This window comes from Sapajus apella, unplaced genomic scaffold, assembly GCF_009761245.1.
Source record: "Sapajus apella isolate SASKATOON/1434 unplaced genomic scaffold, GSC_monkey_1.0 scaffold38, whole genome shotgun sequence".
NCBI lineage: Eukaryota > Metazoa > Chordata > Mammalia > Primates > Cebidae > Sapajus > Sapajus apella.
Genome location: NW_022436978.1, coordinates 11,869,514 through 11,893,885, shown reverse-complemented (window position 1 = coordinate 11,893,885; position 24,372 = coordinate 11,869,514). Strand labels below are relative to the sequence as shown.

General features: G+C 36.9%; 1 protein-coding gene across 5 annotated transcripts in view; it reads left to right on the top strand.

The window, feature by feature from the left end:
• Window positions 1–24,372, top strand: part of TP63 (tumor protein p63) — a 267,301-nt gene that overhangs the window by 85,290 nt on the left and 157,639 nt on the right. For all 5 annotated transcript variants that reach the window (XM_032298267.1, XM_032298265.1, XM_032298266.1 and 2 more), the window contains 2 exons: window positions 21,397–21,525; window positions 22,309–22,441. In XM_032298267.1, coding sequence (XP_032154158.1) covers window positions 21,397–21,525; window positions 22,309–22,441 — 262 coding nt within the window. The remainder of the gene's footprint in view (window positions 1–21,396; window positions 21,526–22,308; window positions 22,442–24,372) is intronic.

Below are 24,372 nucleotides of genomic sequence, written 5' to 3'. Positions count from 1 at the left end.
ACAATAAATAATGTACTAAATATCATCTTTCACAGTGATCAAGAGATCAGCTTGAGAGAGGGTATCATATGATTTTGGACAAACAAAATAAATTTGAATAATAAAGTTTGCTTGATAGCTAAGATGTGGTAAGCTAACTGCTTCCAGAAGCATCTGGATGGAATGAGAAGGGAGAACAGCTATGCTGTTTTCATATAGCTATACTGAACTTGAATTTCTTTAAACTCAATACGCTGATACTATGGCCTCACAAGCCTGTAGGTCACAGATAAAATCTGAAATTAGGGTTATAGCCATCTTGATTAAATAAAGTTGGTTTCATTAACCAAAAGTAATCATGCTTCTTCAGTCCCTAAGCCGCATAATGCTTCTGTAAAATCTGGGAATTAGGCTGGAGGACATCTCTTCTGCACTGCATAAGCCCTTTCCTTTAAAGCAGTTTTCTTGGAGTTTTTTTTTTTTTTTTTCTTTTAGCTTGAAATTGGATCCAGCCTCCAAAAGTCAGTCTTTCCTCTGTGCTCAGAAAGGGAAGACATAGAGTTGGTAGTAACAGGGAACATATTATATGCAAGAGATAGAATTAAGGAATGTGTTAATGTGGAAAAATGAGAAAGCTTGCTACATAATGCACTCTGTCAGCCTCCAAGAATTTAAAATGGAAAATTATTCCAGAAAAATAACAAGAGAATGTTCTCATGGAGAAAGGTCCATATCGGAAAAACAAAAACTTACACCAACTTTTATGGAGAATAAACTACAGGATATATCAGAAGCATCTACAAGGGATGGATTTTGATTACCAAATGTCTGGAAAAATTCCGAGGGACAACTTTGCAGTGACCAGAAAGCCATGAATAACAGGACACATGTTCCTGGGATAGGAGTGAGCTTGTGTTTATTTTGGAACGAATTATTTAAAGGGAAAAATAAGCCTGATGTATGAGTTTGATTTGACACTGCTATAAAGGACTACCTGAGACTGGGTAATTTATAAACAAAAGAGGTTTAATTGTCTCAGAGTTCCGCATGACTGGGAAGGCCTCAGGAAACTTACAATTGTGGCAGAAGGTAAAGGGGAAGCAAGACATGTCTTGCATGCCAGCTGATGGGAGACCTACCAAACACTTTTGAACCATCAGATCTTGTGAGCAGTCACTCACTATCACACGAATGGCATGGCAGAAACTGCCGTTGTGATCCAGTCACCTTCCACCAGGTGCCTCCCATGATATGTGGGGATTACAATTTGAGATGAGATTCGGGTGGGGACAAAGAGCCAAACCATATCACCTGAGAATAGTGCATAAACAACATTTAGCAGAATAAGTGAAAAGACCTTTATCACATTATTTAGAAATTCAATGGTTACTAAAGAATATAGTCATATTCTTAAAGAAACATGTAAACATATAATTTTTTAAGTTAGCTAACTAACATAAGTGATTTGGTTTTCCTTGAGGGCAGAGAACTTACAAATGTAAGATGGGATCGTCATTTTGGGGGAAGGTAGAAAAAGACGGAAATCACTTTTGAAGTTTACTTTGAATCATTTATCTAAAACAAAAACAAAAAAAAAATGTAGCAGATACCTTTGGAGAGGGGTTTAACAGAAATAAGAATATAAAGAATATAAGAATATAAAAAAATAATTTGCAACATGAATGTCTCTAGTTCTATGTGAGGAACTCTGACATCTCTCAGACATAACTGAACGAAAAAGCACAAATTTCTCAGTTGCCATAATTGAAGTGTAGGGTAAGAGGAAAATTGCAGCAAGAACAAAACTTACAGATGCAGACAAGGACAAAACCCACAGGTGCACAAGGGAAAAACCTGCCTACAGAAAAACGGTGTTCTCAATAAGTGAGAGAACGTGTTCTTTGGGAAGCCAGGCAGCTCCTACCAATCACACCTTTCTTTTGTGTATGATCTGTGAGTATCTACTCATAGATCATTTATTTTAAAAGTAATCTGTAGCCTTTTCTGAAAACACTCAAACGTGTCCTCAGTTATAAGCTTTCTAATCTGTGCTTGCAGAATTCATGATGCTCAGTTTATTCTCCCTTGATTTTGTGCCCATACTCTACTCTTTCATATGTACTCTTTTTGCATCTGATTTATCGGAAATCTGTTTATACCTCCTGATTTCTTTTGTAAACATTCTACCTGACCAATCAACATAGCTAGTCTTTCCATTTTATGGCATGATGATGCCATTAAATGTTATCTTCTAGGGTAGTCCAGCGAGATTTTTCTTTAAAATATCAGATTGGATATTTTTAGCTTTGCAAGTCATGTGGTGTCTGTCACAGCTACTCAACTCTGCCTTCGTAGGGTGAAAGCAATCATAGACTACACCTGAACAAATGAGCATGGCTTAAAAATTTTGCAAAAACAGGTGAGAGGAATTTTGTGGGTAGCAGTTTATAGATCCCTGCTTCAGAGAGTCTTCGGTTTTCCTTGAGCCAGATTTCCTTCATGAGCCCTTTTCTTTGGGATTATGCTCCTTTTTTCTCTATGAACTTTAAAAAACAAATTTCTTTCTTGAAATGTAGATAAAGCCTGGGTTTGTCCTCTAAGCAGTACTGCCTTTGAGAAGCACAGAACAATCACATAAAACTTAAAAGGACTTTTATTCATTTAATCTCATTTATTTTGTGTTTCTAAAAGGATATTAAAGAAGATCCAGCCCATAATCTTCAGTAGCACTTTTCATTGTTTACTCTTCTCTCCTGCTTTCACAAGCTACAATCTATTCACTTTTCCTCTGCCAAACCCTGTCTCAAATTCTTGCCCCCAGCAAGCTCAGCCCACAAGATTTTCATTTTTCCACGTCACCTCTATCTCAGAGCTCTTTGTTTTGTAGATAGGCTAAAATATCATTGCTAAATTTGTTTGTTCATCTCTCTTCTCCTTCCATCATTCCCAGATACAAAAGTCAAAGAACCAGGCCAAGGAGGAAGAATCATCGAAGGAAAAGATCAAAGCTTGTGAACACTCCTGATTTTAAATTTTTATCCTGTTGAATATTTTTATTATCATTATTGGCTTAAGTCTATTTCATTTACTTGTGAAAAAATTTGTATACAGTTTCCACAGAATATTCTGATTTGACACGGCAGTAGAGGCCGTCCTGTCTCCAATACCATTAGATAGTGCATCTTTTACATTAAAGAAGACTGGGGGCTGGTAGGGAGGGGATAGAGAGAGATTCTGCTACACATTCATTATCCAGCACCTCCTAACAGACTCAGCCATCTCACAGGAAGACAAAACAAACAAACAGAAGGCTCCCAGCAGCCACATTGCAATCACACTGGAATCACCTTCTGCGCATTACTGGACAGCTGGAGGGGTGAGGCCAGAGGGCCTGTTCGTAAACAAGTCTCTCCCAGCCATCTTCATAAAGGCATCTGCCTGTAGGAGGTGATTGCCATCCGATGAAGTTGCTGTAAGAGGACACAGACAGGGAAGATCTTTGCAGAGATTTAGAGACCTGATCAGCAATTTGGGCAGAGAGTTTTTGGTGCAGTAAGGAAGTTTGAAGAAGTCTTTGCAGCACTAGTTATTGGCCTACAGTGGACCCTCTTCACCAGGAGTCATGAATAGATTTTCTCAGATGAATTGCCTGTTGTTAGTTGAATGTTGAAAGAACTAGGGCTCTTGTGTAATAGCGAGAGGAACAATAGGTTGTGGGCCTTAAAATAATACAGTAATAAAGTAGGAAGGACGCTTAGTGATTTTCTAGTAATACAATAACCTTCTATTACACATAGGGGAAAATGAAAACTAGAGAGAAAAAGGGATTCCCCCGTAGTTACCTGGCTAGTTAGTGCAGACAGTGAAAAATATATGGCTCTTACTATCAATGCTTTCTTTTTTCCTTGCATTCTGATTGGAAATGTGGCAAGACACAATAGGAAGCCTTGGGTTGCTCTGCTACGGTGGGTGGCAGGAAAGTGTAATGTTCCCTCTTGCTTTGGAGGTTCAACTAGAACTTTGTTTCGTAAAGAGACTTCTTCAAACCACCTGGGAGGCTTTCGCTTGTTTCACATGCCCAGACTGACCTCCCTGGGCGTAAGGAGCATCCAGCTGCCCAGGTGATTTTGATTTGCTTATCCTTTCCACCTGAGATGCCCCAAGTCTAGACAGCAATGGTTCTGAACCACACCAAGCATTACAATCTCCTGTGGAATGTCAAGACTTTTAAGTCATATTCCCGATCAGATTTAAGTCTGGGAAATTCTGACTTAATTGGACTGGGGTAGTGCCCGAGCATCTGTATTTTAAGCATCCCAGGTACTCTAATATGTAGCCAGCTTTGAGAAATACAGGGCAAAGAGGAATCCTGAAAATTTAAACCTAGAATTTAAAAACAACAAGAAAATAGAGAAGTAGGAAGGATGGATTGGAGAGATGTTACTGAGGATGAATTAGGTCAGAAGAGTATCATTGCTCAAGAGGAGGGCACTACCCCAGTCCAATTAAATCAAGGAGAGTCAAGAAACTGGTGAGCCTTCCTGGAAGAGTAATAAGGCTCAAACAGGCTCAGGTGGAAGCACTCTGGGAACCAGATAAAACAAAGACAGCAGGGCTTGAAACGAATTCTGTAAATGCTGATCTACCCTCTCTAGACTGAAGTACATTTGGTTTCCTCAGGAAAAAGGAAGGACAAAGGACAAATAACTCAGCAGGAATTGTTTGGAATTGGCAGGTAAGGAAAAATAATAAGGGAGGAGTTTTAGAAGGATGGGTGTGCCTTTAGTGTCTGCAATCCTTGGGCTGTAGTTTATCAGATAACAAGGTCAGACGTCCCCTGCAAAATGCACAATAGAATCTCTGGACCAGAGGGCCTTAGAGCTCATGGGAGTCAACCCTCTTCACTTAATAGAGGAGGAACTTGAATCCCAAACAGGGGCAGGGACTTGCCCAAGATCCCAGCCAGTGAACGCATTGGGCCTGTAAGGCAGGGCTCTGACCTCTGTTCACTCCTAGGAGAGTCAACATAGTGTGATAATTAAGAACTATTCAAGGCACAGAAAGCTCATGTACCTTCCCCAAAGTTATACACCTAGTAAACGTGGGTGTGTATAAGGTGCCAACTTTATCATGTTTTGTTAGGAGGATTAAATATTCATAAGGCATTTAGAACAATGCCTACTATGCAGTATGTGTTATATGAAATGTAATTATTATACATCATACTATTTTGTTCAAGTACTAAAGTGACATCACGGTGAATAAGACTGATGTTTTGCCTATTTGAGGACAGATATTTAGAGAAAATGCAGACTGACTGGAGGTTCTCTGTCTTTTGTAAAAACTCTAAACAGATTAGAATGTAGGTAAATATTGAAGCCATGTGTTTTCAAGTGGAGTTTGTTTAAAGTGCTGATTTGTGAGCCTCAGTCCAGATCATTTGAAACAGAATCTCTTGGAGGTAGAGAAAGAGAACTGGCATTTTCCGAATGTACTCCCAAGTATTTCTGTTGAATTGTAAAGTGTGACACCTACTACTTCTTACGGGGAAGTAGAGTAAAGCTTTTAAAGTAAAGAGTCGAGACCCTTTTCCTCCTGCAGTGATGTAGGTTACTACTGTATTCTCTTCTCACTGTTACAGATACGGACATTGAGGTTTAGAGAGGTAACATAGCTCGCCCAAAGTTATTAACCTTGTAAATGACAGACTACAGACTCTAAAGCCATATCCTTAAGAACCCAGAGTTACCATTCTCCCAGTTGCCATGTAAGCTTGAGAATTTTCCTTATCCATTAAATGGGATAATATTGGTATCTAATTCAAGGGATGTTGCGAAAATTAAACAATGCCTGTCAGGCATATTGCAGATACCTTGCTCATGAAAACAATCAAATGATAGCTATTGATTCTGTTACTGATGTTAGTGTTGTTACTTGTACTTTTCAGATATTTTATTCAACAAACATTTGTTTGACACCCACTCTGTGCCATATACCGTGCTAATCTGTAAACCCACAAAGGCCAGAAACTAAAATGTGGTTTTTTTCTCCATGAACCAACATTCTGGTAGAAACTGTAAAGAAAAATCTGTACCATAGACAAAATGTAATCCTGATCAGAGAGGAACAAAAAGTACCCTAATGATTTAGTAAAAACAAAACTTATCTACCAGGTGCCTTTAAGAAATATTATTCTGGGTAGCTGAGTTTTCTAAATAGTTGAACATATACTCATTAGATAGCATTTATGTTTCTTTTTGTACTGGAATGTAGGTATTTCTGAATATAATGAATACTTTTTAAACGAAAAATAGTGTGCACCCTCAGGATTACCATTGGAAACCTTATTTGTTGGGTTGTGTTATCACAACATAGTACTCAGGGGCTTTTGCAGGTAACTTTTTTTGTTTTTGTGCCCAGCTTTCAAAATTTTTTTTGTCTCATTTTTGCAAGTATCCACTTCATTCCTCACAGAGGTTCCAGAAAGAATAAAGACTTAGGCGTTACTCAACCCATATCTTTATGCTAACCCTTTCAGGCTGTATGAATTAAATCATTCATTCATTCAACAAATGTTTATGAATCCCCAGTGATTAAATCAGGAATTCTGTTATGTATAGGGATGTAAGATATAAATATATCTTCAAGTTTCTGTAGTGTTAAAATGTCCCTAATTCATTACTTTTTATGATATGTGATTTAAGTTTTTAAAATTAGTTCCATTATTGGGGAACAGGTAGCGTTTGATTACATGAGTAAGTTCTTTAGCGGTGATTTGTGAGATTTTGGTGGACCCATTAACCAAGCAGTATACACTGCACCCAATTTCTAGTCATTTATCCCTCACCCTCTTCCTACTATTTCCCAAGTCCCCAAAGTCCACCGTGTCATTCTTATGCTTTTGCATCCTCATAGCTTAGCTCCCACTTATGAGTGAGAACATATGGTATTTGTTTTTCCATTCCTGGGTTACTTTACTTAGAATAATATTATCCAATAATTTATTTACATCTCTACAGTGAAACTGGGGCAATAACAGAGATGTTTTGCAAGAGTGGAGGAGAAATACAATTAAATGCACCTAGGATTAAAATCCACTCCATTTTCTCCATTCACATTCTGTATTCACAGGCATGGTTATGCAACACCTTTGTGCTAAGCACTGTTCCAAGTGATGCATCCGTGAACAGGGCAATCAGCTTACGTTGAGCTTACATTCATCAGGTGGTGGGGTAGACGGGGGCTGGAGAGACTGACAATCAACATGTAAATATATAACACTGTCTCAGATAATTAATATTTAAAAAATGGGGCAAGGATAAACCAGTGATGGGTTTCTTTTTCTCCCCTACTTCTCATCATGATTTGCACAAATGTGTTGCTTAATTAATAAATTCTCATGATTTGTATCAGACTTTACTGCTAGATACTAGGTGTTAAACCTTATTCTGAAAAAAAATTCTAAAGATTGTGATTTATCATTATATAAACTGCATTTCCTGCCTTTTATCAATATTGTATGTTTAATTTACTAAAAATGAAATTTACCCGGATAATTAAAACAGATATAGTATAAGTAATTATTACATGGAATGTTAAGGAATTAGATAAGCTTGGTAATGTGAAGTTTACACACAAGACAGACCCTGTAAAATCCACTTTTAAGAAGGGTTAACCCTTCTTAAAACTGGGTTAATAATCAAGAGAAAATTTAAACATAGGACTTATGAGGACTCAGAGCATAAATATGTAAAAATTAACATAATAGAAAATTGTTCCTGAATGGCAAGGTGATTTTTAAAGTTTAACACTTGTTTTTATGCCACCAAAACGTATCAATAATACATATCCTGTTGTGATAAAGTACATTTTAAAGATTCTTATTTAAGCTGTTTTAGGGCAAGAGTTAGAACAAATAAATCAAGACAGGTGAAAATATATATTTCCCTCACTTTGAAGGGAAACACACAAGGGAATTTAGCAATATGGGGCAGATGATGGGGAGGACATTTCTGCTTCAGAGAGTGAGTGTGTGAGTTCTCAGCTTTCTGCCTTGGTTCTTTTTTACTACTGATTCTTCAGCCCAACACATACACGGCCAATAAAAACGTAAAATTATTTTGCTATCATTGCTAGTGAATATTTAGAATAAAATACGTACAGATGTAGGCAAATCATATTTAAGAAAATCCATGAACATATATCTTGTACCTCCATGTAAATGTCACTCAGTATTACTCTCTGGATGCGCTGATTGTCTTATCACTCAGTAGCAGCAGTCCAAAGAATGAGGCTCAAGACCTTGGTCTGCCGCCTCTTGATGGAATGCATGATCTTGACAAGTATTTTAATGTTATTCAACTGTAGAATGTTGACAATAATATTCTATGATATTGAACCATATGAACTTGGTAGCATTCCACCATTTTTAACCAACAAAACAGTAAGTTCCTAAGGTTCAATATGATATATAATTCAGAATATGACTATTGAGTGGCATATATGTGAAAGTAAATATAAAATATTACAAGTGTGAACAACGATAACACATGGACACAGGGAGGAGAGCATCACACACTGAGGTCTGTAGGGGGCAACTAGGGGAGGGCAGTGGGGGATGGGGAGTTTGGGAGGTATAACATGGGGAGAAATGCCAGATATAGGTGATTAAAGGAAGGCAGCAAACCACATTGCCATGTATGTACCTATGCAACATTGTCCTGCATGCTCTTCACATGTACCCCAAAACCTAAAACGCGATAAAATATTAAAAAACATATCTATATTACAGGTGTGAATCATTGTGTATCTATAGGCTATTGAATAATGTCTGCATGATATATCATGCTTTATGAATTGGATCACCATCCCATATTTAAATTGCTAAAATATTAATGCGAATGATAAGACAAATACATAAACAGTTACAATAAAAAGATAAGCTGAGGATCTTGTCTCATTGATCCAGGGTCACTTCTTATTTCCAGGTACACATCTGATTGCTTATAATTCCCTGGGTTGACAAATATTAACCCAGTGATCTCCTACTTTTATTTTGTACTCCACAATATAATGGTCCAAGAGAAAGTTTCTACAATTTCACAAGTATTAACCCAAATTTCAATTTATTTTAAAATATTAAAGGTCTTTTATACACATCAGGGATTGGCAAACTTTTTCTACCTCAGGCCAGAAAATGCTTTTGACTTTGTGGGCCACGTGGTTGCTATTGCAGCTCCTCAACTCTGCTGTTGTAGCTTGAAAGCAGCCATATACCAACACCTAAATAAATATGGCAGTGTCCTAAAAAGACTTTACCTGCAAAAACAGGTGATGGGCTCGATTTTGCCATGAATAGTAGTTTGCCAACACCTAATCTGGATGAAAGATTGCAGTGAAGATTCTTAACTAAGCTTTCAGCTATGGGAAGTAGATTAGGAATGTGGATAGAGGTCTCTAAAATCTTTGGAAATCAAACCCAATCATTTATGTGTATGTCAGCATGTGTATTTCATTTTTACTTTTTTTGTTTATTGTATAAGATTGTTCAGGGCTATCATCAGATCCCCATAATAGATTCTATAATTGAGAAAAGGTTGCAGGCCACTGCAATTGGATTATTTTCTGAATGAATCAGACCAGTGTCTGGAGGTTTTAGGGCAGTAAACCTTTCCTTAATTTTTAACTCACTCATTCAACACTCTGAGTTGTCTCACAAAGAGTGGGCAGCTTTATGTAGTATAGATATCTATCTCAGCTGTGATGGCTAGATCACTGTTAATAAGTTAAGAATTTGGACTAGATGACTTAAGGTACTTCTAACCATTAGACTTTATAATTTTTTCCAAAAAGATCTACTTTTTCTTTTTCCATATTTTATTTTCTTTTTTGTCTAAATTTAATTTTCACATCCTTTAATCCTAAGAAACCTCCTCTGCAGCTTTCTTCTCCATAGTCCTTCCTGAACTCCATGTTCATATATCTGAGCCTGGATGTTACATGCATTTTCCATCAAGTTTTCACAGTTGTGTAAAACCCTAATGTATCCCTAACCTGATGTCATGGTGATTACATTTACTCAAAAGTCTCCTAAATTCTAATTTGGGGGCAGTTTATCAATAAGTATCCTGTATATAGGCATGTATGTGACTGTGTTTGCATGCTATAATGTTAAAATAGCATTTTAAACAAGATACTCAAGTATTCCTTATCTGTCTTCTTTTTATTATTTTTTTATTTTTTATATATTTTTTATTGTGTTTTAGGTTTTGGGGTACATGTGAAGAACATGCAGGATTGTTGCATAGGTACATACGTGGCAATGTGGTTTGCTGCCTTCCTCCCCATTACCTATATCTGGCATTTCTCTCCATGTTATCCCTCCCCCACCACTGTTCCTCCCTTAGGTCCCCCCAACAGACCTCAGTGTGTGATGCTTCCCTCCCTGTGTCCATGTGTTCTCATTGTTCAACACCTGCCTATGAGTGAGAACATGCAGTGTTTGATTTTCTGTTCTTGTGTCAGTTTGCTGAGAATGATGGTTTCCAGGTTCATCCATGTCCCTACAGAGGACACGAACTCATCGTATTTTATGGCTGCATAGTATTCCATGGTATATATGTGCCATATTTTCCCTGTCCAGTCTATCATCGATGGGCATTTGGGTTGGTTCCAAGTCTTTGCTATTGTAAACAGTGCTGCAATGAACATTCATATGCATGTGTCCTTATAATAGAACAATTTATAATCCTTTGGATATATACCCAGTAATGGGATTGCTGGGTCAAATGGAATTTTCTATTTCTAAGTCCTTGAGGAATCGCCACACTGCCTTCCACAATGGTTGAACTAATTTACACTCCCACCAACAGTGTAAAATATTCCTATTTCTCCACATCCTCTCCAGCATCTGTTGTCTCCAGATTTTTTAATGATTGTCATTCTAACTAGTATGAGATGGTGTCTCAATGTAGTTTTGAATTACATTTCTCTAATGACCAGTGAAGGTGAGCATTTTTTCATACATTTTTGGCCTCTTATATGTCTTCTTTTGAAAATTGTGTTTATATCCTTTGCCCACTTTTGAATGGGTTTGTTTTTTTTCTTGTAAATCTCTTTTAGTTCTTTGTATATTCTGGACATTAGCCCTTTGTCAGACGGATAGATTGCAATAATTTCTTCCCATTCTTTTGGTAGCTGGTTCACTCTAATGATTGTTTCTTTTGCTGTGCAGAAGCTCTAGAGTTTAATTAGGTCCCATTTTTCTATTTTGGCTTTTGTTGACAGTGCTTTTGGTGTTTTCGTCGTGAAGTCCTTGCCTATGCCTATGTCCTGAATGGTTTTGCCTAGGTTTTCTTCTAGGGTTTTTATGGTGTTAGGTCTTATGTTTAAGTCTTTAATCCATCTGGAGTTAATTGTAGTGTAAGGTGTTAGGAAGGGGTCCAGTTTCTGCTTTCTGCACGTGGCTAGCCAGTTTTCCCAACACCGTTTATTAAACAGGGAATCCTTTCCCCGTTGCTTGTTTTTGTCAGGTTTGTCAAAGATCCAATGGTTGTAGACATGTGGCATTGCCTCCATGGCTTCTGTTCTGTTCCATTGGCCTGTATCTCTGTTTTGGTGCCAGTACCATGCTGTTTTGATTACTGTAGCCTTGTAGTATAGGTTGAAGTCCGGTAGTGTGATGCCTCCTGCTTTGCTCTTTTTGCTTAGAATTGACTTGGCTATGCGGGCTCTCTTTTGGTTCCATATGAAGCTTAAGGTGGTTTTTTCCAGTTCTGTGAAGAAGGTCATTGGTAGCTTGATAGGGATAGCATTGAATCTATTAATTACTTTGGGCAGTATGGCCATTTTCACGTTATTGATTCTTCCTGACCATGAGCATGGAATGTTTCTCCATCTGTTTGTGTCCCCTCTTATTTCCTTGAGCAGTGGTTTGTAGTTCTCCTTGAAGAGGTCCTTTACATCCTTTGTTAGTTTTATTTCTAGGTAGTTTATTCTCTTTGTAGCAATTGTGAATGGCAGTTTGTTCTTGATTTGGCTCTCTTTAAGTCTGTTATTCATGTATAGGAATGCTTGTGATTTTTGCACATTGATTTTGTATACTGAAACTGCTGAAGTTGCTTATCAGTTTCAGGAGATTTTGGGCTGAGATGATGGGGTCTTCTAAATACACAATCGTGTCATCTGCAAATAGAGACAATTTGACTTCCTCCTTTCCTAATTGAATACGCTTTCTTTTTCTTGCTCGATTGCTCTGGCTAGATCATATCTTTGTCTTCTACCAAATGCTGGATTCTAGACTGAAATGGGTCAGAATATTAACTAATGAATTTAGTATAGTACAGTGAACTTTGTTAACACGTTTTGTGTTTGTAATGTTAGCACTTTTGCAAACTGTACTCTCTAACTGTATACTTTATGTCTGAAGAGCTTTGCATAAGGATGGCTAGGCTCCAGAACTAGATACTTGTGGACTTCCTGTGGAATATGAGTAAAATCCCTTTGAGTTTCATTTATTTAAAAAAAAAAAGGAGTAGAAATGGTAAGAAATAAAGCCCCTTCTAGTTTTTCCATTCTACAGTTCTGTCCAATAAACAAGAAACAAGTAAAATAATGTTTTTTGAGTGTCATTGTCATATTAGTTGAAGCAACAGACCTGCATACACAAAATGGAAACGCTATTTCAATGTGGGTAATTTACAATAAAATGAACTAAGGACAAGAATACTTAAAGCATGCCATACTGAGGGTGTAAAACCAAACAAGATATACAATATTGCTGCCTGCCTGCCTGCCCTCCCTCCCTTCCTCCTTCCTTCCTTATTTCCTTCTTTCCTTTGATGGGATCTTGCTCTGTCACCAGGCTGGGGTGCAGTGGCATGATCTCAGCTCACTGTAACCTCTGCCTCTGGGGTTCAAGTGATTCTTCTGCCTCAGCCTCCCAAGTAGCTGGGACTACAGGCACATGCCATCATATCCAGCTATTTTTTGTATTTTTAGTAGAGATAGGGTTTCACCATGTTGGCCAGGCTGTTCTTGAACTCCTGACCTCATGATCCACCCGCCTCAGCCCCAGTGCTGAGATCACAGGCATGAGCCACCACAGCCGTCCTAAATATTGTAGCCTTTCTAAGTGAGATCAGGGTTGGCAAATAAATGTAAATGATATGATTGGGGGATGATGGTAGATTATAGAAAAGGTTAATTTGAAAGGGCTCAGGGTGAAAACATCCCGTAGGATACAGCTGGTGTATTAGTTCGCCTTTATGCTGCTATGAAGAGATATCTGAGACTGGGTAATTTATAAAGAAAAGAGACTTAATACATTCACAGTTCTGTATGGCTGGGGGAGAACTCGGGAAACTTACAAAATGACAGAAGGCACCTCTTCACGGGGTAGCAGAAGAGAGAATGAGTGCAAGCAGGGAAATGCCAGACACTTATAAAACCATAAGGTCTCATGAGATTCACTCATTATCATGAGAACAGCACAGAGTGGGTGGAGGGAACCACCCCATGATCCAATTACTTCCACCTGGTCCTGCCCTTGACACATGGGGATTATTACAATTCAAGGTGAGATTTCGATGGGGGCACAGAGCCAAACCATATCAGCTGGCTAAATAATTTATAAGGAGGGTTTGTTCAAAAGAATAAGGGACAAAAGCGATTAGATTTTGTCAAGGATGCAGAGTTAATGATTGTAAATTGTCAGTCACAAAAGGAGTAACCTAATGAAAATTCTGCTTTAGAAGGCTGATCATTACATAGTCCTTTAAGTTAAGATAAAATGCTGACTAATGAAAAAGGCAAGAAGGTTTAATGGGATGGGGATCAGGAGTGAAGTGGATTATATTCAGAGAAATTATTATCTTTAAGGAAGAAATTGGTTAGCATAAAGAACAGACCACAAAACCTAAGACTTTAGAGAATTTGGTAATGGAGAAGGAAAAAGGACACTCCCTCAGATTAATGACTGACAAGTTCTGGCTAAATATATAAAACATTAGTGGGAGAAATTTGGGATTTGGCTGCATGGTAAATGATCATGGAAGAAGCAAGCTGTGAAGCTTTGGGCACTCAGATTTTAAGACAGGTCACGGTCGATCAGGAGAGAAAAGACTTTTGAAGATGAAAAGGAAGTAAACTAGGAGAAATGAGTGTTGAAATATGCAAAAGAGAGTTTCTTAAGAATATATTGGCTCAGTGATATAGAAAAAGGAATTCCTTGATAAAAATGTATTGTTCGAATTGTGGCAAATGGAGATATTGAGGCATACAAAATGGTCTAAATGAATGTTATTCTTTGAAGGTTTGTCTTCTGAGAGTCAAGCTGACATGGATTTGAGTTGGCATGAGCAGATAAGGAAATTTATATTTTTCCATATGAAGCTGAAAAGGAAAGATTTCCATCTAAGGAAAACAAGATGCTAATGGGCTTAATTTAGAGCTTGCAAGTGAGTTTTGAAGGTGGATTTAGCTCAAGCTTATGAATGAATTTAGTCCTCCAGGGTACTTGCACACTGTTAGGAACAATAAAAAGGCAATATACTAAAAGGCATCAATGTTTTCTTTGGCATCCTCAAAACTAAGTATGATAATTAATGATGGAATAGTTATAAAAATGGCAGAGTAAACGCTAAGTATTGGAATGTTTTCTGAACTAAAAATGTAAAAGGAATTGTGTGGTCAGGAATTCTTCTGAAGCTAACCAGAAGACCCATTTTGCAAAAGATCTAGGGAGGTTGATAATTAAGGCTTAAGCAGTAATTGGATGAATGAATAAATTGGATGGATGAGTGGCAGAAGAAGTCATGTTTAGAGTTTTGAATCACTTTATCTAAGAGTTGGGAATACTTCCAGAGTATCTGAGGGCTCAAGTTTCCTTGGGCAATAGTAATCCTAACTGTCTTTTCTTACATTACATTTAAGAGTTGCTCCTTCTGACAACATTGAGAATCTGCAGAAGGCCAAGCATTCTGTAAATATCATTCATCTATCATTACTAGTGTTCCTATGCCAATTTTCTGCTCATATTGTAGAAAAAGGATGACTATTTTGATGAGGCAAAATTAGTAAAATATGTAGTTATTTCACAGAAAAAAATAAATATTCCTCTTAACTATGAAACCGTCCTATTGCCCAAGTTTTATGGTGAATGAAAATTGGGAGCCATATGTATAATTTAGTAAAACATGAGCTTTGAAACAATACAATCTTAAATTTAAATCTCAGATTTATTACCAACTACTTGAGTAACCTTGAACAACTTCCTTGAACAGTCTATCCTTGCTGAGCCTAAAGATCATCATGCATAAACTTTGACATTCTGTGAGGTCCTCAAAGGTTTATACCTGTTTGTGATCCCATCCTCCCAGTGAGGATATCCCAGTTTGATCAAAATTGGTGAGGAGGAGGTCTCACTAGGCCTGCTCTATTTGAGATTTTTTATGCAACAGTCTCTTTCACAACTACTGACTCCCTGTCAAGGAGGCCATTGAGCCAGGAAATCTAGTGGCATCAATGAGCTTCTGGTCTGCGTCAGTACTAAGTGCTGTTTTCTTTTGTTAAGTGAGTTTATATTGATGCTTATATACAATCAAGTGTATTTGTAGTTTTTATAGCTTTAAGTTTGGATGTTCCAAAGTGGGGGGGGGGGAAGTATGGGAACTGTTAAGAGGGGTCAAGGCTTAGACAGGTCATGACAAGAATTTGTTTCTGATGCTCAAATTTTTTCTCATTAGACTATAGATAAAGACTTAGCACTGGGCACAGTGGCTCACGCCTGTAATTCCAGCACTTTCGGAGGCTGAGAAGGGTGGATTATCTGAGGTCAGGAGTTTGACACCAACCTGACCAACATGGAGAAACTCCACCTCTACTAAAAATATAAAAATTGGCCAGGCATGGTGGGATGTGCCTGTCATCCCAGCTACTCAGGAGGCTGAGGCAGGAGAATCGCTTGAACTCAGGAGGCAGAGGTTGCAGTGAGATTATGGCCACTGTTCTCCAGCCTAAGTGGACCAATTCTTCTTAGATTTCAGTTTTTCTCTCTGTTAAATTAGAAAAACTAAACTAGATGGCCTCTGAGGTCTATTATTTCTAAAACTCATCTATGCAGCTAAGGTCATTTGGAATCTGAAATTTTAGAGATTTGGAGATTTTCAGGCACACTGACAGGGAATAATTGAGTGCAACAGACTAAAGTGACAACATTCAGGGAGGAACAGGCAAAGGGGGAGGGAATGCAGACCATTGGCAGATACTTCTTGATGTTTTCAAGTCACTTCCTGTAAAGTTCTTTTTCCCTGAGCTAATGCAGAGTGTGAGATAGTTAATCCAAGAAAAATAACGTAAAAGAAAAAAAATGACTTTGGGGTTTCTATCTTTAGGTGTGACTTTCTTGACGAAAACCTTCGAACAGAGTAATTGTTCTATGTGTAAATTGATACTGAGAGTCACCGAAAGGTAAAGACTTGGAAGATGTAGGATTTTCTTCACTCTTCCTGCCCTATGACACCAGATAATCTTTTTCCTCCTTTTCTCTCAATAATGTTTCACATATTTATCGAAAGAATGGAAATTAATACTGAGCATGAAAAGGAAAGGCCATGAAGATCCCCAACATGGACCATTAATTTTTCTTTCTTTTGGTTTTAAGAAACAGACAATTTCTTTAAATGTACTCTTGTTCAGAATCCTAATATACCTAAGACAAGAAAAAGCTGAGCTTCATGATGTTAAGGAGGGGTGTATCAAGTCCTACCGACCCCGGCTGTCTCTTTACCTCTGGTGAACACACTGAGTCACCAGGAAACTGAGGGTTTCCTGAAACACAAGTTGAAAATGGCTGATCAATTCCAACTCCCCTCCATCACCCCTATCTTTTATAATAAAGCCCCTTGAAGCTTGAGGCGCTGAGAGGGCTAAAGTTGCCTCATTTAATGTAGCCAGTGGAAGACAAAGGTGATCTTGAGGAAAATGAGTGATGATGAGGGTATTGTTTTGATCCAAGGTCACAGTTGGAAGAAGCTTGAATGAGGAATAAGTTTAATATGATTATTTTTGTGTGACACTTTGAAAGCTTAAACACATCATTCAAACACACCATCTAGTCAGTTTAACTCAGCAAGTATTTCCTGGATGCAACTGATGTAGCACTCTATCTGATAGAATGCATTGATTACCAGGTACTGTATAAAAATTATGTAGCACATTTAAAATAAGCCTCTCAACCACCCTCTGAGGGAAATATAGTTGAAGAAACTAAGGTTCAAAGACATTGAGTAACTTGGCCATGGCCTCACAGCATGTCATTAGTAGAACTGAGATTGAACCCAGGTCAGCCCCACTCCAAAACTTGCAGTTCTTCCGCTCTGTCCTTAAGGAGCTATAAAACCACAAGAAATACAGAGTTGAGAGAGATGTGTTTCACCCACAAATTACCTAAAATCCTCTGCAGTAGATTAATTGTTTTACAAGCAAAGTAGGATCATGTAGCATTGATGAGATGAACCAAAAGAACAAAGTTCAAAGGAGAAAAATTATACTTAAATTAGGAACTAGGAACCCTATGTAAGGAAGAGAACATTGAGGGTTGGGTAGGCATGTGAAAGGCAATGACGTGGAGATCCTCGTCTCCAGCTGTCACGTGCAAGAAAGCTGAAGTCTGAGCACTCTGAAGGCTTGTCCAAGTTTTTGCAGCTGATTGTGGTGACATTAGAAATACAGGGAAATGACTTTTAGCAGTCAGAAACTAGAGATAAAAGTGAAACAAAGAAATAACAAAATCAGTACAGACAGGAACCAGAACTTACTATGTGGAAATAGGGGAGTAATAGAAATAGATGATGAGCATCGAACCAATGCTGTTTTTCTCTATTCTGCTTTAGAGATAATGTCTTCCTTCTATGTAACACTTTTTTAAAAATTCTCCTTGGTCTTTATTATTGAAGATGTTGGTCACATTACCTTTCAATCTCTTTAGAAACTAGATCTAAATTTCTGCCAACTTAAAAACTCATACTTTTTTGAATCTCACATGCCAGTATTATTGCTGAGAGCCTACTTTATATGGTGATGTTTACCTTCTAGTACTCATCTGGTTTTTGAGCTATCGGACATCCCATTTAGATCTTTGGATACTGGGAATATCCTTATGGGTCCACGTATTGATCACTCATATAGGAGTTCATCTGCATTTTGGGTTTTGAATAATGCATGCATTTGTTCACTTCTATTTTTGGCATTTGTTAAGAATTGCATTTATTTTATTTTGTATTTTCTTGTACTTCAGTTTTATCTGAAGACAAATTTTAATGTAAAACATATTCAAAATTGTCATCATGAGAATATTCTTTACAAATTTCACTTCAGCATTAAATTCATTAACTTTTACTTCTTCTCTACTCACCATTTGGCAGTAAACAAACCAAGTCGGTCACAATTTCAAGAAAGAAGTGAAGAAAATTAATGCACCCTTTTAATTTAAAGATGCTGGATTATGAGATGGTCTTCTCATTATAGGTACTTCATCAATTTTGATATCCCACTCTTCCATTTCTTCCAATTCAACTTTGTTACTTGCTTCCCTATATACCTGGGTTTTGACCTCAGAGTTGCATAGATTTCTTATTTCTCCATTCCCTTCCTTGTCCTAGCTTATCTTCCTGCCCTCTTCAATCTGAGTCCAAAGCCAGTCTTCACAATTCTCTTAATTCTCTGATGTAACCTTTCCGGTGAAATGACAGTAGTGGTGTTTTCATCTTTTTTTTTTTTTTTTTTGCCCCCTTTCCTAGTGGTATAAGCTGGAAAGAATCACGTAACTGTGTGGGTTGGGGCCATGACAAATTCATGTTTTCTAACCTCATCCATATTTCCAAACCCTCACCTTTATTTCCCAAATAGTCACTTAATGTCTGGCCCCCTCAATTTTCAGCAGATTGCCTTGTCTCCCTCCTGCTTCATCAAGAAAATTGAAGTCATCAGTCTTGACTTCTATTTATCATCTATGAAAACATTTATATCTGTACTTAATTTTGTCATCTACTTCATCCTAGAGTGAGAGTTTAAGGGGTTTTAGTTCAAGACCATCCTCTCTACCTATGCTTTGACCTTTTCCTACCTGCCTCTTCCAGGATTTCTTGCCAAGCCATTCCCTTTCTTTCCAATATCTTGAAATTTTCTCTCTCCCCACTAGCTCCTTCCTTTCTCCTTAGCCTCTTTAGGCAGAACTCAGGTTCTTCTAATCTAATTGTATCCAAAAAAACATTTCCTTTACACACCCCTATTTACTCCTCAAAACACTAAAATAGTTTGAGGATATCATTAATCTACAGAAGGTTCTAATATCTACAGAAGGTTGCCAATGATCTCCTTATGTTAAGCCTAGTAGGTATTTTTTCAGGTCTTATCTTCCTGGATCCCATTGCCTTACAGTACTATTGATTATTAATTTTTTACCTTGGCTTCTAAAATCCCATAAACTTCTCAGAGTCTGTTAGTTCCCAGGTTTTCTAAATGGAGCCCTGCTTACCTTTCCTCATTGCACCTGTTCTGCATAGGTCATTGCATCCACTCTTACAGATTCATTCTTGCCCTCTGAGGAAGACTTGTTTCTAAATTTTTGGTCTATTTTTCTCCCTAGAGTTTAAGGTTCATTTAAGTTCGTTTCACTTTTTACATATCCCTAGGTAGTTAGAACTCAACATGCTAAAACACAATTTATCATCTCTCTTTCTTCAAGCCAGATCTTCTAACTGTTCTCATTGATATAGTTAGTAGAATCATCCACCACTCAGTTCAAGCAAGCTAAAAACTTGAAGTCATCTTTGACTCTTCATTCTCCCTTCATTCGTAACACAACCAATATCTTATTTAGTCTTTTTACTGATAATTGACTTTGTCCTTATCTTCTCTGTTCCCGTTGATTTTGTCCTTTTGTTGTCTTACCTGAACTGAGGCAAGAACATTCTAAATAACCACTTTACCCACAAACTGACATGCTATAAATTCTTCCATCACACAACTTTCAGATTTACCAATATAAAGCATAGTCTGGCTGTGCCCATCTCATGTTTCAAATCCTTTAATACTAACTAGGGTGATAAATACAGTATTCAACACGTGATAAAACTGTGTAAAATGAAATACATACATTTATACTTACATTCAGATAAGTATAACTGAAGATTCGTGAGACAGAGCAATGGATTTTATCAATGTCACTATCCCAGTTTTGATATTATATGGTAGTTTTACATTATGTTGCTATTGAGAGAACTAGGTAAAGGATACGTGGGATCTCTCTGTATTATTCCTTACAACTGCATGTGAATCTACAATTACCTCAATTTAAAATTCATTCAAAATATTTTGAGAGATATATATATTATTTAAAATATTTATATATAAATGATATCTATATTATATATATAAACAGGATATATTCACAGGATAATCATTATATATATTAAGAGGATGTATATATTAGCAGGAACAGTAATAATTAAGAACTTAGCTAATTTTATCCTGGGATAAAATTAGTATACTGATTATCACAACAAATCACATATTAAGATGATCTGTCCAGATAATATTTAGATTTGGAGAGTGCATCTTCTGAGAAAGCTAATGATTTCCTCCATATATATAAAGATAAATGTTTAAAAAAAAGTAAAACAAAACTTGAGGGTGCAGCACAAAAATAACGCAAACAGAAACAGGATTCACTTGCAAAGTGTTCAGATGTTTGCTTATTATTAAGCCTAACATGCAATTCTACACTTTAATTAAGAACCACCCATACATCAAGGTAAGTAACTGGGGATTTAAAAAATTAAAAAAAAATTAGGTCCACGGGTTTGAGTTTATTATCCCTGAGTGTAACACTATGATTGTAGTTATGGAAGAGATGATTAATCTGAAGATAAAATTTAAATTTTCTGAGCTAGTTTCTGTTCCTGTTTCTATTTCTTACCTGTTTCCTGGTTCTATTTCTTACCTGCCCAAAATGAGCAGATAATCAGTTGAGACTCTTATAAAATGAGTTTAATGATAGGTCAGGCCTGCTGTCAAGTTTAATGAGGAAATGTTTATTTTCTTTTTGAAATCTACAGAATACGGATGTTGGATAGTAGAGGTATAGAGCATAATAATATTATTAGGAAAGGAGAGCACTGATAAAAGTTGTGATTGTCTAGCTTTGGAGGTCTGCCTGATTTTATGGCAAAATTGGATTCATGACACTGCCTGAAGAAATAAATACCAGTTATGCAACTTGTAACATGTGCCACATATATACCTACATGATTTTATAGATTCACTTGATGTTTTCATGATAGAGTATGCTTTAATTAAAATATTCAGTATCATAAAATACAGAAAGTGTAATACTAGTTTCATTTTTGTCCTTTTAAGTTTCGTAGAAACCCCAGCTCATTTCTCTTGGAAAGAAAGTTACTACCGATCCACCATGTCTCAGAGCACACAGACAAATGAATTCTTCAGTCCGGAGGTTTTCCAGCATATCTGGGATTTTCTGGAACAGTAAGTATAAAACAAGCAAAAAATGTTGTGCTTGAGCTAAATAAGTAAATACGTAAATGTGGATGGTCAAAATACTGCTTACTAGGGCACCTTTTTTTTCTAGAATCAATAGAAGTTATTTAGGAAAAGTTAATGACTCTAATGCCATCTCTTTGTTCAAAATTCAGTAGTGACTTTTTTCAGTTTCTAACACCAAAAGATCCTTACTAATCCAAGGTGATGTAATTTTGGAGGGCCTCAAGCCTCCTGCACCAAAATCACTTCCCCAATGTTGCTCTGATACTCCGAATCCATTCGGTTGAAGACTCACCTACTTTATAATGCAGGTACTCCCTGAGAAGATAAAACACTAAATTTTGTTGTTCATTTATACCTTGCTGTATAAAGTATTATTATTTCTTTATTACAAGCAGGTTTGGGTAAGTGAATAAGTTAAGAAGGTGAAGAGAGTATATCAACACACTGGAGACTCTTAGGAATAGAGTATAAAATACTCTATCTCAGATACGTCCCTTATTTCCTGCAGTCTACCCAGTAATTATCTAAGGAGGGCAGAGGTCATGATCCCATTTAACAAATGTGGATTGAATTTGAACTGCTTGAAATTACACGTTTGATAAATGGTTGAGCCAGGACTCAAACTTAGGGTTTCTAACTCCAAGCAAGTGAAGAGCCTTGAGCCTTGCTGACTTTGAAGCAGAAAGTGCTTGTTGTTAGCAACAGCATGAGTATGTTTTACTCCCTTTCCGTGCCTAACACACTTTTTTCTTTCCTATGTGTTAGGCCTATATGTTCAGTTCAGCCTATTGACTTGAACTTTGTGGATGAACCATCAGAGGATGGTGCAACAAACAAGATTGAGATTAGCATGGACTGTATCCGCATGCAGGACTCCGACCTGAGTGACCCCATGTGGGTGAGTGGCATGGGCTTTCTCCTTAGTCTTTGGGCAGTGCTGTCTATAACTCTGCGAAATCTGACTTTTCAATAGCGTGTAAAAAGGCAGGTGGCTCTGAATGGGAAAGACCTTTGGGAAGAGAGTCAACATGGTTAGCTGAGAGGAGATTAGGAGCGGTTTACGGATTTTGGTTCTGCCTGAAATGTCTATAATCTATGTATATATATTATATGTTTCCATTGGTGTGGGGAGGGAGATTCTTGATATCTTTCATCTTGATTATTCCTCACGTCAACCCCAATTTAGAGCAGATAGTACCAGCCCGAGGTTTTCTAGCTGGCAGGGACAGAGAAATAATCAGAAATTAATTTTATTTATATACATATATATAAATTTATATATATTTAATATATATATTTATATATATAATATATAATTATATATTAAATATATATATATTTATTAAATATATATATTAAATATATATAATATATATAATAAATATATATATAATAATATATAAATATATTATATAAATATATAATATATTTTTATAATATATTTATATATATAAATAAATATATATATATTTATTTGACAGTGTCTCACTCTGTCACCCAGGCTGGAATGCAGTGGCATGATCTTGGCTCATTGCAAACTCTGGTTTCCTGATTCAAGAGATTTTCCTGCCTCAGTCTCCCAAGTAGCTTGGATTACAGACATGCACCACCACACCTGGCTAATTTTTATATTTTTAGTAGAGACAGGGTTTTGCCATGTTGGCCAAACTGGTCTCAAACTCTTCCTGGTCTCATGTGTTCCGCCCACCTCAACCTCCCAAAGTGCTGGGATTATAGGCATGAGCCACTGTGCCCAGCCAAGAATCAGATTTTAGATCTGGGTCCTATCCAGAGCACTTCCTACTATGACAAACGACCTCTCTATCCTTCTTTAATTCAGGAGGAAGAGATAAATTCTATGTGCATATGCAGGTTTAAATAGCTGGTAATAGATTAAGAGGAAAGAAAAAATAGCTAATATACAAAACAGGCTTTTCTTGGTTGTACCACTGAGCCACTCATAATTTTAGGCCCCAGCTTCTCATCTATAAAGTGCTAAGATCATAGGTGCTACATACTTCCCAGGTAAGCTAAGGAGTTTAATGGGTTAATGATATTAAAACGCCTTTCTGAGATGTTTAGATGAGATTTCCTGTGTTTGTGGAGTTTCAAATTCTCGTGGATTTTCTTTTATTATCATTTATTTACCACACAAGTCCTGCTATCTTTTCTATCAAGGATTTCTAGAAAAATAATGAGAGGAAGCTAGAGAGTGGGGTATCATAGCGTATCTGTTGACAAGATTAGGGGAATGATTTTAAAATGCCTTGTCTTGTTCGAGATGTTTTATTGGAAATTTTGCTATGTCTTTTTTTGATGTGGAATGTACTACTTAATATTGAGAGAAGGTAAAGTGGAGAAAGACGAGGAAACAAAAACAAAGTTATAACTCTGCAAATACATGGATGCTTTATCACTAATTCGATAAGGAAAAACACATTTTTTCATTGGCCCATTTCATTCCAATAGAGAGATAGTTCTCAATCCTTGAGCTAGTGAAATCAAACTATCAGCTAATTTCATGGGGCTGGTCATTCAAGGCCTTGGAATATATCATAATTCAACATAAATATCTGTAAATTCTGATTTTACAGATACTTAAAAATTAGGATATTCCCAATTTTCATAAAAATATCATCTGTTAAGTTGATGGATAGAACCTGCCTAAGAAAACCTGTTATTGTATTCTCTACAGTGATTTTCTATTCTGAGTCTTGGACTCATAAAAGTTGGCAAAACGTTAAAGACATTTAAAAATGAAGAATTTTCTCTTATATACTGAAACATCTAGTTGTTTGTTTGTTTGTTTGTCGAGACAGAGTCTCCCTC